Source organism: Euprymna scolopes, chromosome 43 (assembly GCF_053919585.1).
Source record: "Euprymna scolopes isolate OS-2025 chromosome 43, ASM5391958v1, whole genome shotgun sequence".
NCBI classification, from domain to species: domain Eukaryota; kingdom Metazoa; phylum Mollusca; class Cephalopoda; order Sepiida; family Sepiolidae; genus Euprymna; species Euprymna scolopes.
The window spans coordinates 10654660-10671019 of NC_136524.1; the positions used below are offsets into that span (position 1 = coordinate 10654660).

The window sequence follows — 16360 nt, forward strand, 5'->3', positions numbered from 1 at the left end:
CTGAATTCTAAAATCAGTCCGAGCATCGGCTCTTATGGATATCTTTAGGATTTATTAATTCCAAATCTTAAAAGTCTATTTAACAAATGATGACCATGTTTTTTGGAGGGGATTCAGAGGGAGTGACACTGATAAATTACCTTGAAAATCAAAGAATAGTAACAGGTGTACTATACTGAGATGTTAAGGAAGCTAAAAGACACTTTCATTAAAAAACGGAAATGGAAAGGTCCATCTTTATCATAACATTGCACTCATGCATTCTTTAAGGGTCGTACATGATTTTCTTTTAGAATTTTGATGAGGAGTGCTTCCTCACTCACCATATAGTTCTGATTTAGCTCTATCAGACTTTTTCCCTTTTCCAAAACTCAAATAAATTCTTAATGAACCCATTATGACACAGAAGAAGTACCACTATTTGGCTATGAAAATGTCCTCCAGAATTCTTTAAAGATGATCTTGGAATTTAATAATATTGACTTGAGAATTACATTTAAGTAAACCTTTTGATCCACTTTCATATATAAACATGGATGGACATGAGGTAGAAAGTCTTATCAAAACTTAAAGAAACATGAAAAAAAAATACTTCTGTTACAAATGACAGGTAAGAAATGGGTAAAAATAATTGAAAAGAAAAGTGCTCTGCAGTCTTCAAAGATTGGAATTTTTCATACCTTTGGTTCTCCGTTTTCTACCAGTTCTTCCACAACTAAGGAAGGGAAAACTCCAAATTGTCCATCGATCTCACCCTGCCAGAATCCATCGTCAATACCAGTTTCATCTTTTCGAACAATTCGAATCAATGTACCTTCAGTAAAGGAGAGCTCATCGTCTGTATTTGCTTCGTAGTCATACAGAGCTCGTGCCCACACTTCACCTACAAGAAAAAAGTTTTTTTTAGATAAACATGCTTAACCAATTTGAAGAACAACATTGACTTTTAATGAATTAATATTATTATATAATTAATATTATAAAATTAATTAATTAATATTATTATGTAATTAATATTCAAAAATTAATCATTTAATAGTAAAAAAAAATATTATTATATAATTAATATTATTAAATTAATTAATTAATATTATTATATAATTAATATAAAAAATTAATTAATTAATATTATTATATAATTAATATTATAAAATTAATTAATATTACAAAAAATAATATTATATAATTAATATTATAAAATGAATTAATTAATATTATTATATAGTTAATATTATAAAATTAATAATTAATATTATTATATAATTAATATTATTATATAATTAATATTATAAAATGAACTAATTAATAGTATTATGTAATTTATATTATAAAATTAATTAATATTATTATATAATTAATATTATAAAATGAATTAATATTATTATATAATTAATATTATAAAATATATTAATATAATTATATAATTAATATTATGAAATTAATTAATTAATATTATAAAATAAATTAATTAATATTATTATATAATTAATATTATAAAATGAATTAATTAATATTATTATATAATTAATATTATAAAATTAATAAATATTATTATATAATTAATATTATAAAATGAATTAATTAATATTATTATATAATTTATATTATAAAATTGATTAAGATTATTATATAATTAATATTATAAAATTAATTAATATTATTATATAATTAATATTATAAAATTAATTAATATTACAAAAATATTATCATATAATTAATATTATAAATTAATTAATTAACATTATTATATAATTAATATTATAAAATTAATTAATTAATATTATTATATAATTAATATTATAAAATTAATTAATTAATATTATTATTTAATTAATATTATAAAATTAATTAAAATTATTATATAATTAATATTATAAAATTAATTAATTAATATTACAAAAAAATATTATTTTATAATTAATATTATAAAATTAATTAATATTACCAAAAATATTATTATATAATTAATATTATAAAATTAATTAATTAATATTACAAAAAATATTATTATATAATCAATATTATAAAATTAATTAATTAATATTACCAAAAATATTATTATATAATTAATATTATAAAATTAATTAATTAATATTACAAAAATATTATTATATAATTAATATTACAAAATTAATTAATTAATATTACAAAAAATATTATTATATAATTAATATTATAAAATTAATTAATAATATTATACAATTAATATTGTAAAATTAATTAATTAATATTACAAAACATATTATTATATAGTTAATATTATAAAATTAATTAATTAATATTATTATATAATTAATATTATAAAATTAATTAATTAATATTACAAAAAATATTATTATATAATTAATATTATAAATTAATTAATTAATATATAATTAATATTATAAGATTAATTAATTAATATTACAAAAAATATTATTATATAATTGATATTATAAAATTAATTAATTAATATATAATTAATATTATAAAATTAATTAATTAATATTACAAAAAATATTATTATATAATTAATATTATAAATTAATTAATTAATATATAATTAATATTATAAAATTTATTAATTAATATTACAAAAAATATTATTATATAATTAATATTATAAATTAATTAATTAATATATAATTAATATTATAAGATTAATTAATTAATATTACAAAAAATATTATTATATAATTAATATTATAAATTAATTAATTAATATATAATTAATATTATAAAATTAATTAATTAATATTACAAAAAATATTATTATATAATTAATATTATAAATTAATTAATTAATATATAATTAATATTATAAAATTAATTAATTAATATTACAAAAAATATTATTATATAATTAATATTATAAATTAATTAATTAATATATAATTAATATTATAAGATTAATTAATTAATATTACAAAAAATATTATTATATAATTGATATTATAAAATTAATTAATTAATATTACAAAAAATATTATTATATAATTAATATTATAAATTAATTAATTAATATATAATTAATATTATAAAATTAATTAATTAATATTACAAAAAATATTATTATATAATTGATATTATAAAATTAATTAATTAATATATAATTAATATTATAAAATTAATTAATTAATATTACAAAAAATATTATTATATAATTAATATTATAAAATTAATTAATTAATATTACAAAAATATTATTATATAATTGATATTATAAAATTAATTAATTAATATATAATTAATATTATAAAATTAATTAATTAATATTACAAAAAATATTATTATATAATCGCTCTAGCTATCATGCTACTATCTATTATGATGTTATTATCTATTTTAATGTCATCACACAATGTGTAAATCTTAAGGAAAAAAATAAATTTGTATCCTCTCTGCAACCTCTCTCCCACAGAAGAGACGTTGCGAGCTTATCCTTGTTTTATCGTTATTTCCATGGCAGGTGCTCGTCTGAAATCCAATCTCTGGTCCCCCCACTCGCCAATCTTTCACGAAAAACACCCGTCTAGCCGAATACATTGTGAAAAATTTCCCCTACTCTTTATCTGTGCCTAAATCAAAATGTGGATGCCATGAACAAAGCTTCTTTCTTAGAACTGCACGCCTGTGGAACTCTTTCCGTCTGCCTGCTTCCCACCTGACTACAACTTGGATGTCTTCAAGTCCAACGGTAACAAATTCCTAATGAACCACCCCCTTAAGTAAACACTTCATCAAATCTCCACACTAACGTAATGTACTTGCAATAACCCTTATCCCTGAGTGGCTTCCGGGCCTTGATAAGTGGTGACCACTGTGTAAAAAAAAAAAAAGTTTGCAGAATATAAGTAGCAATCAAAATAAATGGTAAAAATAGATTAATAATAAGATGGCAGAACGTAGTTGATAATAATTAAAAATTCCCATAAAACTGGAAATGGATTCAAGTTGTTTTAGTTCCTTCAGGATTTTATTTGCCACATTGTTATGCATTTTCTCTTTGAGAACTTTCTGGTTTTTCTTTTCAATTGCGAGAATATGTGGCACAGTAGATATAATATAAATAACTAAACATTTGTTACAGACAGACGTCTGAAGGTTGAAAGTTCAATCCTCAGCATGGACGATATTAAGAATACAATTACAAATTATTTGAGACTAGAGACTTGGTTTAAAGAATGAGAACAAGCTACCCCCATGGATTAAATAAAAGATTTTATTCAAAATTCCATACATATTCCACAGTTCAACATAAATATTACAAAGTTTGACAAGACACACCTCAATAAGATGGAGGTTACATTAGCCAAAACTTTCTGAGAGATAGCGTCCAAGATAAGTACAGTAGTCTGAATAATCCAAATATTCTAAATCATCAAAATTCCAAAGCAAAATAAAGATCTTACCATCGTTTGGAACTAACGGAAGGTTTTGTAGGGTTGTTTCTGTTGCATTTTGGGCAGTAGCCTGCTGAACTTCAAGATCCCCAGAAGAAAATGAAGATGCTACATCATAATGAGTTGGTTCCGTTGGGGGCTCGATATGGTTTGTCACCGTAAAATCAGGAGGTGGAGGCATATCAGTTCCTTGGCCAGTAGGTGTTTCTAAATCCTCTGTAGACATGTCTGTAGCAGGTGGAATGTCAGGTGCTGGGGGTAAATCAGGAGTTGATAAAGCTCCGTGAGGCGCGGAAGATGTTTGCGACATATCCACAGCTGTCGCTGGAATGTCATAACTGTCAATTGATTCAGCAGCAGCAGCTTGTGTTGAGCCACTTTGGTCTAAAACACGAATGTAACTTTCGGGAATGAATCCGACATTGCCCCGAGAATCTTTTGCCTGGAAAACAGGATTCATTTAAACATTAAAAAAAGAAGAAATACATTGCAAGGAATACATATGATGTGCAGAATTGCCACTAACAGTTATCTGAACAATGTAGATAAGTATGAACAAGAAACTTTGTATAGTAATATTGAAAGAATTTATAAGAGTTTTTGGGTTAGTAGATGTAGAACAGTTGAAGTAGAAGGGTCAGTTAGCAGGAGTAGGCCAAGGAAAACATGGGAGGAAGTGATGAGGACGGCTTGAGAAAAAGATACATAAATAAAGAGCTGAGCAGAGATAGGTTAATTTTGATATTGCAATCCATGTAGTATGTTTGGTATAGTGCAATAACCTTTGTAAATAATCTTCTTGTAGAGATACAACTCTGCACATATGAAATGATTCACGAGAATGTTTGTGGGGGACACTTTAGCGATCATCTTATCAGTAAGAGATGTGATCCTGGGTTTTGATTTCACACATTTGGAGCATATCATTTGACTGTTTGGTGATCGCCTCATTTGTAGGATATGTGATTCTGAAAGGGTTTAAGATATTTGGGACATATAATGGAACAGTAATAAAACTAAGATTGTTGGCTATTCATGGCTGAAACTTGGTGGACAAGTCAGGCATTGGTTGGTTTATTTATACCAAATATGGATGGATTGCGGAAAGTATTGCTAATTTTAATAATGAGTCCATGGATGACATTATTTATTTTTTTGAGATGGGTGTTCAACCTGCACCTTGATTTGATTTAAAAGTCTGACTCATCTGATGATGAAGCACGTCCCATGTTAGCTCACCTTCTGAAAAACTTTGGCCATACGTCTTTCACACTAATTACATGTTTATGAACACATTTAGAAGGAAATAAAATAAACAACTCTCCATTTAGGTTGTCCCCTACCTAAAAATCTGTCCCGTCATCACAGTAGTACTTTATGTCTCAGTGACAATACAGTATGCAAGTTGAACAAAAGGTTTTTTGTACTTATCCAGAACCTGACCCAACTCCATGTTGACATCCTCCAGCAGGTTACAGTAAGCAGTCTTAAGATACCAATGTAATTAGTCAATTAGCAATCAGCTGTAAGCAGACGACAAGTTTCAATGAAATTGTGAAAGTTGTTGCAACAACAATTTTTTAAACCAAAAATGAATTACAGCATGCTCTGTGAGGTGAAAAAAAGGACCCCCTAAAGATTTAGCAAAATCAAATATCAACAAAAAACTTTTTGAAGTAAAAAAGAAATGCCCTATCAAAAAAAAAGATTTAGCAAAAACAAAAAACCTCCTATAATAGTTAACTTTGTTAGCGAAAGAAAAAATCATTTGATATAGTTGTTTCTATTTTTTGTCCTAAAATATATTTATTTCCAATTTTTTGAGTAAAAAATCTACTTTTGAAACTTTTCTTAAAAAATAACTTTTTCATATACTTTTTCTTGAAACTGACAAAAATTGTTTTCTTTCACACTTGTTACCATGTTTTTGTCATAAAAAGATTTATTCGACAACTCTTCTTGAAAAAAAACATTTTTATATACTTTTGGAAAAAAAAGATTTTATGTACTTTTCTTGAAAAAACCCTAACTTTTTTCCTGAACAAATAAATTGTTTTTTTTCATATACACTTACACTAACTATTTTCTTGTTACACAATTTTTGTTTTCAGTGTTTTGACTTTATTATCTTTGGCAGTCTTTTAATTAGTCTTTCCTGGCTTCTTACATAACCACATAAAAGATGTCAACATGACGCTAAGGCAGATTCTGAACTGCATCTAAAAAAGTAACTTTTCACTCACCTGTACCCAACCATCTCCATCACCGTCCCCAATGACTTCAATGTCTTCATTTTCTTCCATTCCAAGTTCATCAGGATTTGTAGCTTGGAATGTATATAAAGCTTGAGCTTGGATAGGATACTGTCGGGACGATGACGAGTTTTGGGTTGCTGTGGGGCTTATGGGTGTTGGTTCAGATTTCAGATCTGGAATCTCTTCAGCATATTCATCATCATCATCATCAAAGTGTGTATATGTAGGCTCAGGTTCTTCTGTCGGCTGTGACAAAAGAAAAGAAACAAATTAAAAAAATATTAGCAACAAGCTGTACCTGCCCAATATCGCTCAAGATACAATGAAGTTATTTTAGTTTTTAATTTTTATTTTAATTATGTAAACTTATATAGAAAAAGCTTATAAAGCAAGAAAACAATTAGTTTGAGTTATTCCCCTTCCTCAATTTGACTTTATCAGTGATTAGGCAAATACGTTTTATAAAATAGGTTGTTTGGATCAACCTACGTAATTTAAATAAATTGTAGCAAAGTACATTATTTTAGTACCAATAATATGGTTCAACAATAACAACTGAAAATTGGCTAGTTAGAGTCAAATTTTGATATGTCAGCTTAAATTTTATTGAGGCCCAACATTTAAAATCTCACAAGATAACTTTAAATGTTGGAAGAAATAATGGAATTAAAAGAATTTTAAAATTATTTTTTATAGAGGAAAAATAATAGCCATAAGTATCTTTGTTATGTACGAGGTGGCTTCAATAAGTTTCTAGACTCTTTTTGTATGGACACTTTTATTGATAGTACACACATGAAACTTTGCCCCCTTTGAAAAAATCTCCTCCGGCTGTAATGTACTTGTACCGTTCCAATAACTTCTGGAAGTTCTCTTATGTGAGCATATCGATGACCATTGCCACAGCCTCTTTCATCTCCTTAATTGACTCATAACAACAACCTTTAAGGTTTTCCTTGAGCTTAGGGAATAATCAAAAGTCACAGGGAGCAAGGTCTGGACTATAATGTCTGTCTGGTCTCTATCTTGGTCACAAGGATGGAGCTGTGGACTGGTGCATTGTCTTGGTGGAAATATCACTGATCCGAAGAGTGTTGGCCTCTTCCAACAGAATCTCTTCCTGAATTCCCTTAAAACCTCAAACTAGTATTCCTTGTTGACTGTCTGTCCAGTGAAAATCCAGTGCATATAGATCAAAAAAAGGGATCATCATGAGTTTCTGAATGGATTTGCTCTGTCTGGCCTTCTTGGGTCTGGGAGAGCCAGCAAGCTTCCACTGGGGATTCTGTCTCTTGGTTTCTTGGTCATAGCAGTAGATCCAGTTTTCATCGCAGGTCACCAGAGCATCAAGAACTGCAGGATCTGAATTGATCAGCTCGACCATCTCCCTGCTGTCACCATCTTTCTTTCTGATCCTCTCTGAGCATCCTTTGGACAAACTTCACGTAAATCTTCTGCATCTTCAGTTCCTAGTGAATAATTATGTGTACAGTTCCCACACTGACATCAAACCGTGCACTTATTGTCTCTATAGACACACAACGATCCTTATCCATGAAATTATTTATTTGGCCAATCAACTCTAATTTTATGACTTCCTTACTCCTCTCACACCTCTCATCATCCCTCACAGACTTCCTGCTTTCCTTGAATCTCTTATGCAATTCAAAAAATGATGCTCAATTCATTCAACTTGGTCCAAAAGCAGTCTGAAGCATTCCATACGTTTTTGTGGCATTTGTTTCAAGTTTAAAACATAATTTTATTGCATATTGTTCTTCTATAGTGTCCTCACATCCAGATTGCATTTTTGGAATTCACCAGGTATGAAAATCAGGCTTTAGTAGAGTGTATTCCAATTCCTGTTGTAGCAGTTCATTTGAAGCTGAAATCATAAAAATTGCTCAGTCATCTCATAAGATGTATAGCAATAACGTACTGAATTTTCACGAGTTTACAACAATTTTAAATGCTTGTACAAAAAAAGTCTGGAAACTTATTGAAGGCACCTCATACTTGTAAGTATTGGATACACAAGCAGTGCAGTGGAATTACTGGTAGGCTGTGAGAGGATAACCGATTTGTGTGCAAAAAGTGTACGTGTGATGGAGAAAGTATATCTGGATGGTGAAGTTGTTCAAAAATTTTATTAACTTGGTGATACCATTGGAGCACAGGGTGGAGCAGGTGCCAACGTGATTGCAAAAGTTAGGAGTTAGGTGAATTAAGTTATTACTCATAAGCAGACCATTACAAGTGTCATCAACCAAGTGTAGAGTCTCTCAACTTTGTGTACACAGTATGAACCCGGAAGGTTGAGGACATACGTTGCATGTAGGTCAAACAAGCAGTTAGCATTCTTTTTCTTAACTGCTTTCTTTTTTCTTTCTGTTATATGGAATCAACTGAGAAAAGGAGGAGGTAGTCAGAGGCAGTACAAGAAAACTGCAGATACAAGAATTTTGACTAACTTTACATAAAAGCAATTCACATATGTAAGAAAATTGGTCAGTTGGGCAAAACCATGAAATTAAAAACACAAAACGTGCAAATGAACTAAATGTTTAGAATAAAAACAAAAAACATGGAATGTTACTCACCCCACCGGAGCTTTCTGTCCTTAATGATGCCTGACTTGGTGTACGCGAAATATTATCTATTTCTGCTCCAAGACTGTCTATACAGGCCAAAAATTCGTCAACATTTACTGTGAATACAAAAATTTTATATAGCAGGAGGTCCAATTTTCTCATATATATATATATATGAATGGGAAACAAACAAGACACATTTTTTGTTAATTTTTTTAATTTACCGAATTTAATGCCAAATTTGTATATATATATATATATATATATATATATATATATATATATATATATATATATATATATATATATATATATATTTATATATATAATTATATAAATGAAACTTTGTGTGTGTGTGTGTGTGTGTGTGTGAGAGCGTTCATTCCTTATAGACTCTGAAATTACTGAACAGATTTTTTTTTTAAATTTACAGAACTTTAGTGCATAATTTTGGGAGTGATCTTAGTTAAGTTTTGTCTCAGAATACCCCCGATAATTATCGATAATCGATAATCGAAACCGTTATTTTAATTTATGTATCATCGGTAAAGCCATTTTTTCTATATCATCGCTTAGCAACAATGATAAAACAACAGGCCATGAAAATTCTACTGTGGGTAAGTTGATAGCATGCTTTTTTTTTTTTGCATGATATGGTCTGTAGGTTCAAACCCTGCACTTAAATTTTTAACTTTTTTTCTATTAACTGCAAAGAATTTTATAAGATTTGAAAATTTACATGTTTTTTTTTTTTTTTTTTTTCTTGCATTAATTGGTCTGTTGGTTCAAACCCCGCACGTAAATTTTTTAATGTTTTTTTTTTTTTTTTTTTTTCATTAACTGGAGAAATAGTTTTGTAAAACGAACAGTAGGTTCCCTAAAGCATGATGTAGAATAAAATATTTTTTGGACAAAGTTACTGCGTGGAGGCATGTGAAGCTTCCTCCCGGACGATTTCATGGATTTTGATGACAATAAAAATATAGGGGTGTGAAATATTCGTTGATCATCATTCAATCCTAGGCAACGTCGGGTCTCCCTGCTAGTATATATGTATATATATATATATATATATACACACACACACACACACAGGCGGCAAAAAGAAGTCCGCACTCATATTTTTTTCAAAAACTGCAAATTTAAGCTAAATTTAATATAACTGTTTAAACAAACTATACCTCCCTTTTATTATTCTATAATATTTTACCCGTTCATATTTGACTTTTAATTGAAATATTCTAGTGTTCACGTCAATTTAAAAAAATAACTTCAATTTGAGAAGGCAAAAAGAAAGTCTGCACAATGAAAGATTGTTATTTAAATGTAACTTTAGGACATTAATGCAACACAAATACAACAGGAACACAATGAACTAGTTAATATTTAGTAGCATAGCCCTTCTACAATTTGACAGCCTGCAATCTTTTGGGAATTCCTTGAATTGGACTGCAGCAATACTCCGGGGAAAGGGCATCCTACTTTTAAAAACTTTTTGTTCAAAGTTCTTCCAAATTTGAAATTTTATCATTGTGTAGCTGTTGCTTGATGTAATGCCATACGTTTTCGATAGGATTGAGGTCTGGAGATTGTGCAGGCCAATCCAAACACGGAATAGCATGCTCTCCCAGAAACCTCTTGACATTGGCAGCTGTGTGAATGGGAGCATTATCCTGCATGAAGATGGGATTATCATCCAAATTCTAACCAAGGATAGAAAATGCTCAGTCAACATATTAATGTACTTGGTCAAATTAATTTGATCTTGCAAGCGAAATACTGCCCTGGACCATTGGTACTAATAACGCCCACACCAAAACTGAACCACCTTGCAATGTTGAAACTAAGCACCTAGGATTAAATTATTCATCTTTCCTCTGATGAACATACTGCCTAGCCTATTGAACTTGCTTTCATCGTTAAAATGCACTTTTGACCAATATGAAGAGTCATGATCTTCATTGCATCTGACAAAGTCCAGACAGCGCTTTTTTTTCTTTACAGAAATCATTGGCTTGCAGCTTGTGTCTTGCAACATATCCTCTCAAATTAAATTCCTTTAATCTGTTCTTACCAGTAGAAAGAGAGCACTTTTTAACAAGATTGCACTGTTGCTGGATTTGGGGGGCCATTTCAAATCTGTTTCTTAGGCTGCGGATCTTGATAGCATTGTCTTCCCTGTTAGAAGTAACACTAGTATGACCAGATTTTGGGGGCATCATGAACACTGCTGGTGTTTTGGTGTTTTTGCACAGTCTTTCGTACCGTTTTTCTTATCACATCTGCAGCCGATTTCTTGATTGGATAAACCAGAAAGGTGGAGATTAATGACCTCCTGACAATCACTAAGAAAAAGTTGTGGTATATGGACTAAATGTTACATTGTCTGGATCAACAACAATTATGATTAGAGATGCTTTGTTGCCTGTTGGTGGATATTTTAAACTGATTTAGGGCCGATAATTTAAGCTGATTTTAAACGAATTTATTGCTGCTGACTTTCTTTTTGCCTCCTCAATTTGAAGTTATTTTTTTAAATTGACGTGAACACTAGAATATTTCGATTAAAAGTCAAATATGAACATGTAAAACTATAGAGGAATAAAAGGCCAATCAAATGAGGTATGGTTTGTTTAAACAGTTACATTACATTTAGCTTAAATTTGCAGTTTTTGAAAAAATTACAAGTGTGGACTTTCTTTTTGCCGACACTGTATATATATATATATATATATACACACACACACACACACACATATATTTATTGTTTATAAAATGAGGAACAAGGAATCTATCAATTTTAATATTAATTTTCATATATTTCCATTTAAAACTTTCAAATACTGAAGTATATATATCTACAGAAGAGGAAAAATATTGGCAATACAAAACTAAGTAAGGAAGATACATCAAAAAGAATAACTATGAACCAATAGCTATTACGTTATGCATGCATATTCATAATGCCACCATTCGACCATACCTGGTAAATTCCATTTCCTTAATTTTCACACTTTTGCACAAATTTTCCCTGGAAAACCCAAATATAAAGTTTCACATGGGTTCGAATACCCTATATATTAAATTTCATGCCTATAAACCAAAAACTAACAGAGGAGTTTGGTAGGCAAAATTTTTTAAACAAATATATATACGTATACATAGACATATATAGAAAGAGGTTTGTGTTTAGTATACAAGGAAAAACTAAGATGAGGATAGCCATAGAAAGGCATGCTTTCTCTATTGAGATTAACTTTATTCGAAAAGGCTTACAGCATAAATGAAAACAGCTGATAAACAAACCTATAAGCCAAGCTATTTCTTTCAAAGCACAACATCTTCTGTTGTTCGCTTGCTTCATGGCGAGTTTCTGCTACTGTTCTGGTAGTCATTTTTATCTCTAGAACCTTTTTATGCAAATATTACGCAAGTATAAATGATGTGGAATATCTGTATGAATATAATTACACGTAATAGTTAACTAGAGATGATTGTCCCATAAGAAAACAAAAAAAACTAATAGTGAATAAATTAAAATTTAAAAGCATATGTAAATTAGCTAGATCTTTTGCAGCTAAATGCAATTCCATGACCCATATATAACAAAGTTGTATAAACAAATAGAAGAAAGGGGGTTTAACATAAATATCAATACACAAAAAAATATACAGGAGTATAGATAACGGAGCATATGTTTAACTGTTTAAATTTATAGTTTACTTAGATTTATAATTTAGTGGTTGTTAGAAGTTGAAACTAGTCAGAGTTTAGGGTTGGTGATTTAGAAGTTATGGTTAAAAGTGCTGTAATATAGTAGAGATTTCAATTAGGACAAAAAGTTAAAATTAAAGTTTAAGTTTAGGCTGATTATTAATTCCGTTTTCTTTGTTTGGGTTAAGTCATATTAAAGATGATAGCATTTGTATAATATAAGAGTTGACTCAAGGACATCAACACAACACATACAGATAATTTTAATTTGATTGAACATTTCTATTAAGAATAAACATCATTAAAAAGTTTGAAGGAGACTTAATATGGGATATAACATACATGTATATGCCAAGTGCCAAAATTTCAGTGGATGAACTGAGGGAAATAGATAAATATTTGGAGTATGTAGAGAAATTTCCTGGAAGTAATGGGTATATGGAATGATATTCCAGAGCAATGCTGAAAAAGATGGTGTAGTAATGAGCTAATATTAAATTTTGTGGAGATTTAAGTGAAAAAGTGTATTTTTGTGGGATCTTAGTACATGAAGAGGGGTGTTTAATAGGGACCTAAGGGGAAGGAGGAATATGTAAGTGATTAAGGAGGTGTGATTTGTAATGCCTACAATTTACTGATGCGTCTTGTTTCTTATTTAGGAGTTTATCCTTATCTTTAAATTTGGTGATCATTTAAGCAAAGGAAACAAGGGGAGTTAAGTGATTGAGAAGTTCTGGGTTTTTTTTTTCAAGATTTCCCAGTTAACAATTGGTGTTAAGTTTTTTCCTATTAGTTCACTGTAATATGCAGCCAATGACGTCTTATCACAATACTTTGGATTCATGAAGGAACTTTTATAGCAAGTGTATCTTTACTTGAAAGTATTGATAGTTTGACCTATGTAGAATTTGTTATTGGTAGAGTTCTCCCTTGCTCTAATGTTAGGTAGGTATATAACAGAGGTTGCTAGACAATTAGGAGACAATTTTATATAAGACAATCACAGCCAAATAAAAGTTTCTCAATATACTAGATAGAGCAAATTAAAATTGTAAAGCTTTTTATGTTTAAATTTAATTCAGAAAAAATATAAATTTTCAAAACAAAAATTTATTATTAGAACAAAAAATTCAATATTCAAAGTTTGAATACTGTATTCTTTATCCAAATAATAAATTTATGTTTGGAAAAATCATATTTTTCTGAATGAAATTTAAATATAAAAAAACTATAAATTTTGTGTATATATATGTATATATATATGTAATCTGAGGTTATTGTTTTACAGATGTTAAGTAACCAATCAAGTTTAATGAGGTTAAGAGTGCTCAATACAAAAGTAGAGCAAGGTATTAAATAAATAATAAAAAACCATAACAATAACATTTTTAATGATAAAACAGAATGTAACCAGAGTAAAAAATAAAAACTTGTAGCTGTAGAGATAAATCAAATTATTCTGATATATATTCACACACACACACACACACACACACACACACACACACACACACACACACACACACACACACACACACTCCATAATATATATATATATATATATATATATATATACATACAGTCCTGGTCAAAATCATAAGACCACTTAAGAAAGTAAGCGTTTATGCATATGATCGAATTTTTAATCAAACAAATGGTTGAAACCATTGCCAAAAGGGAAATATGATGGAAAAAAAAATGAAATCTACTTCATTCGAAACCTTAACCCTGATCTAATAATTATTTTTTAAAAAACAAATATTTTCACCTGGTCAAAATGATAAGACCACTGATAATTTATCTAACAAAAGGCAATTATAAATTACTAAAAAGGGTCTCAGTATTTAGTATAGCCTCCATTATTACGAATTACTTCAAAAATTCTCTTCAGCATGCTTGCGACTAAGTTTTTTATCAGTTGCGAAGGAATTTTATCCCATGTACTGAAAACTGAATCAGAAAGTTCCTTTATCGAATCATACTGGGTTCCATCCTTGAACACTTCTTTTGCCATCTATCCCCAAAGATTTTCAATGGGATTGAGGTCCGGAGAACATGCTGGATGATCTAACAATTCTATATTATTTGAAGAAAAGTATTCTCGTGCTTGTCGAGAAGTGTGTATCGCAGCATTGTCTTGCTGGAAAATCCAATTTCTTCCACACAGACGTGGACCTTCAGTCCTGATAGAAGCATTTTCAAGCATTGAAATGTACTTCAATGATGTTTGCCGGCCTTTCACTACTTGCAACTTTAGGGTCGCAAATGATGAGAAAGCACCCCAGATCATTAACGACCCTCCTCCACTATGCCGAGTTGAAAAAGTCTCTTTGGGCAAATTTTTATCATGCCAATAGTGTTGAAATCCATCTGGACCATCTAGATTAAACTTTTTCTCATCGGAGAAAATTACATTTTCCCACTTCTCTTCATCCCAAGTCTGGTATTTGGCGGCATATTTAAGTCGGTTAGTTTTGTGCTGTTCAAGAAGACGCAGTTTCTGCAGTCGCTTTAAATGATTGAAATGTTTCATTTTCAGATGCCTTCTGATGGTTTTAGGACTACATTCTGCTGCTGTTTGGCTTTTCAATCGATTTGAGCTAATACTGGAGTTTTTTTTTAACTTCTTCTGATACGGCGATCCAGTGATGGGGTTATTTTTTTTGGTCGACCTTGAATCTTTTTGTACCCATATTGATCTGGATTTCTTAAACAATTTGTGATGACCATTTTGCTACGATTCACTTCATTTCCAATGAATCTATGGGAGAGTCCACCCCTATTAAGCTCAAAGATCCTTCCTCTCTCTCAAACTCTGATAATGGTTTCCCTTTTGCCATTTATAATTTAGTAAGATGTTTTTTATCCACTAACAAGTTGCTTTTAGTAACATAGAAACCTTTTCGTATTCATTTTTTCAAAACAAGCCGATTTTATTAAAGTGGTCTTACCATTTTGACCAGGTGAAAATGTTTGTTTTTTAAAAAGTAATTATTAGATCAGGGTTAAGGTTTTGAATGAAGCAGATTTCATTTTTTTCCATCATATTTTCCCTTTTGCCAATGGTTTCAACCATTTGTTTGATTAAAAATTCGATAATATGTATATATATATATATATATATATATATATATATATATATATATATATATATATATATAGTCCATAAGAGTCCTCATATATATATATATACATAGTCCATAAGAGTCCTCATATATATATATATAGTCCATAAGAGTCTTTTAAATGTGAAATTTTCCAAGAAAAGATTTTCTTCCCATCAGAAAGTTAACTTTGGAATTATACAAATTAGCTTTAAATAATTTTTTAAAACAATACAAACAATAATATTTATGATTTTCAAACAAAATTAGCAAAATTCTTTTAAAGTGAAGTTATAAACATTTGTCCATGGCAT

General features: G+C 28.8%; 1 protein-coding gene across 10 annotated transcripts in view; it reads right to left on the reverse strand.

The window, feature by feature from the left end:
• Nucleotides 1–16360, reverse strand: part of LOC145268181 (F-BAR and double SH3 domains protein 2-like) — a 313479-nt gene that overhangs the window by 44967 nt on the left and 252152 nt on the right. For all 10 annotated transcript variants that reach the window (XM_080123409.1, XM_080123410.1, XM_080123404.1 and 7 more), the window contains 4 exons: nt 9238–9344; nt 6626–6883; nt 4392–4824; nt 681–883 (listed from right to left, as the gene is read on the reverse strand). In XM_080123409.1, the coding sequence (XP_079979535.1) occupies nt 681–883; nt 4392–4824; nt 6626–6883; nt 9238–9344 (1001 nt within the window). The remainder of the gene's footprint in view (nt 1–680; nt 884–4391; nt 4825–6625; nt 6884–9237; nt 9345–16360) is intronic.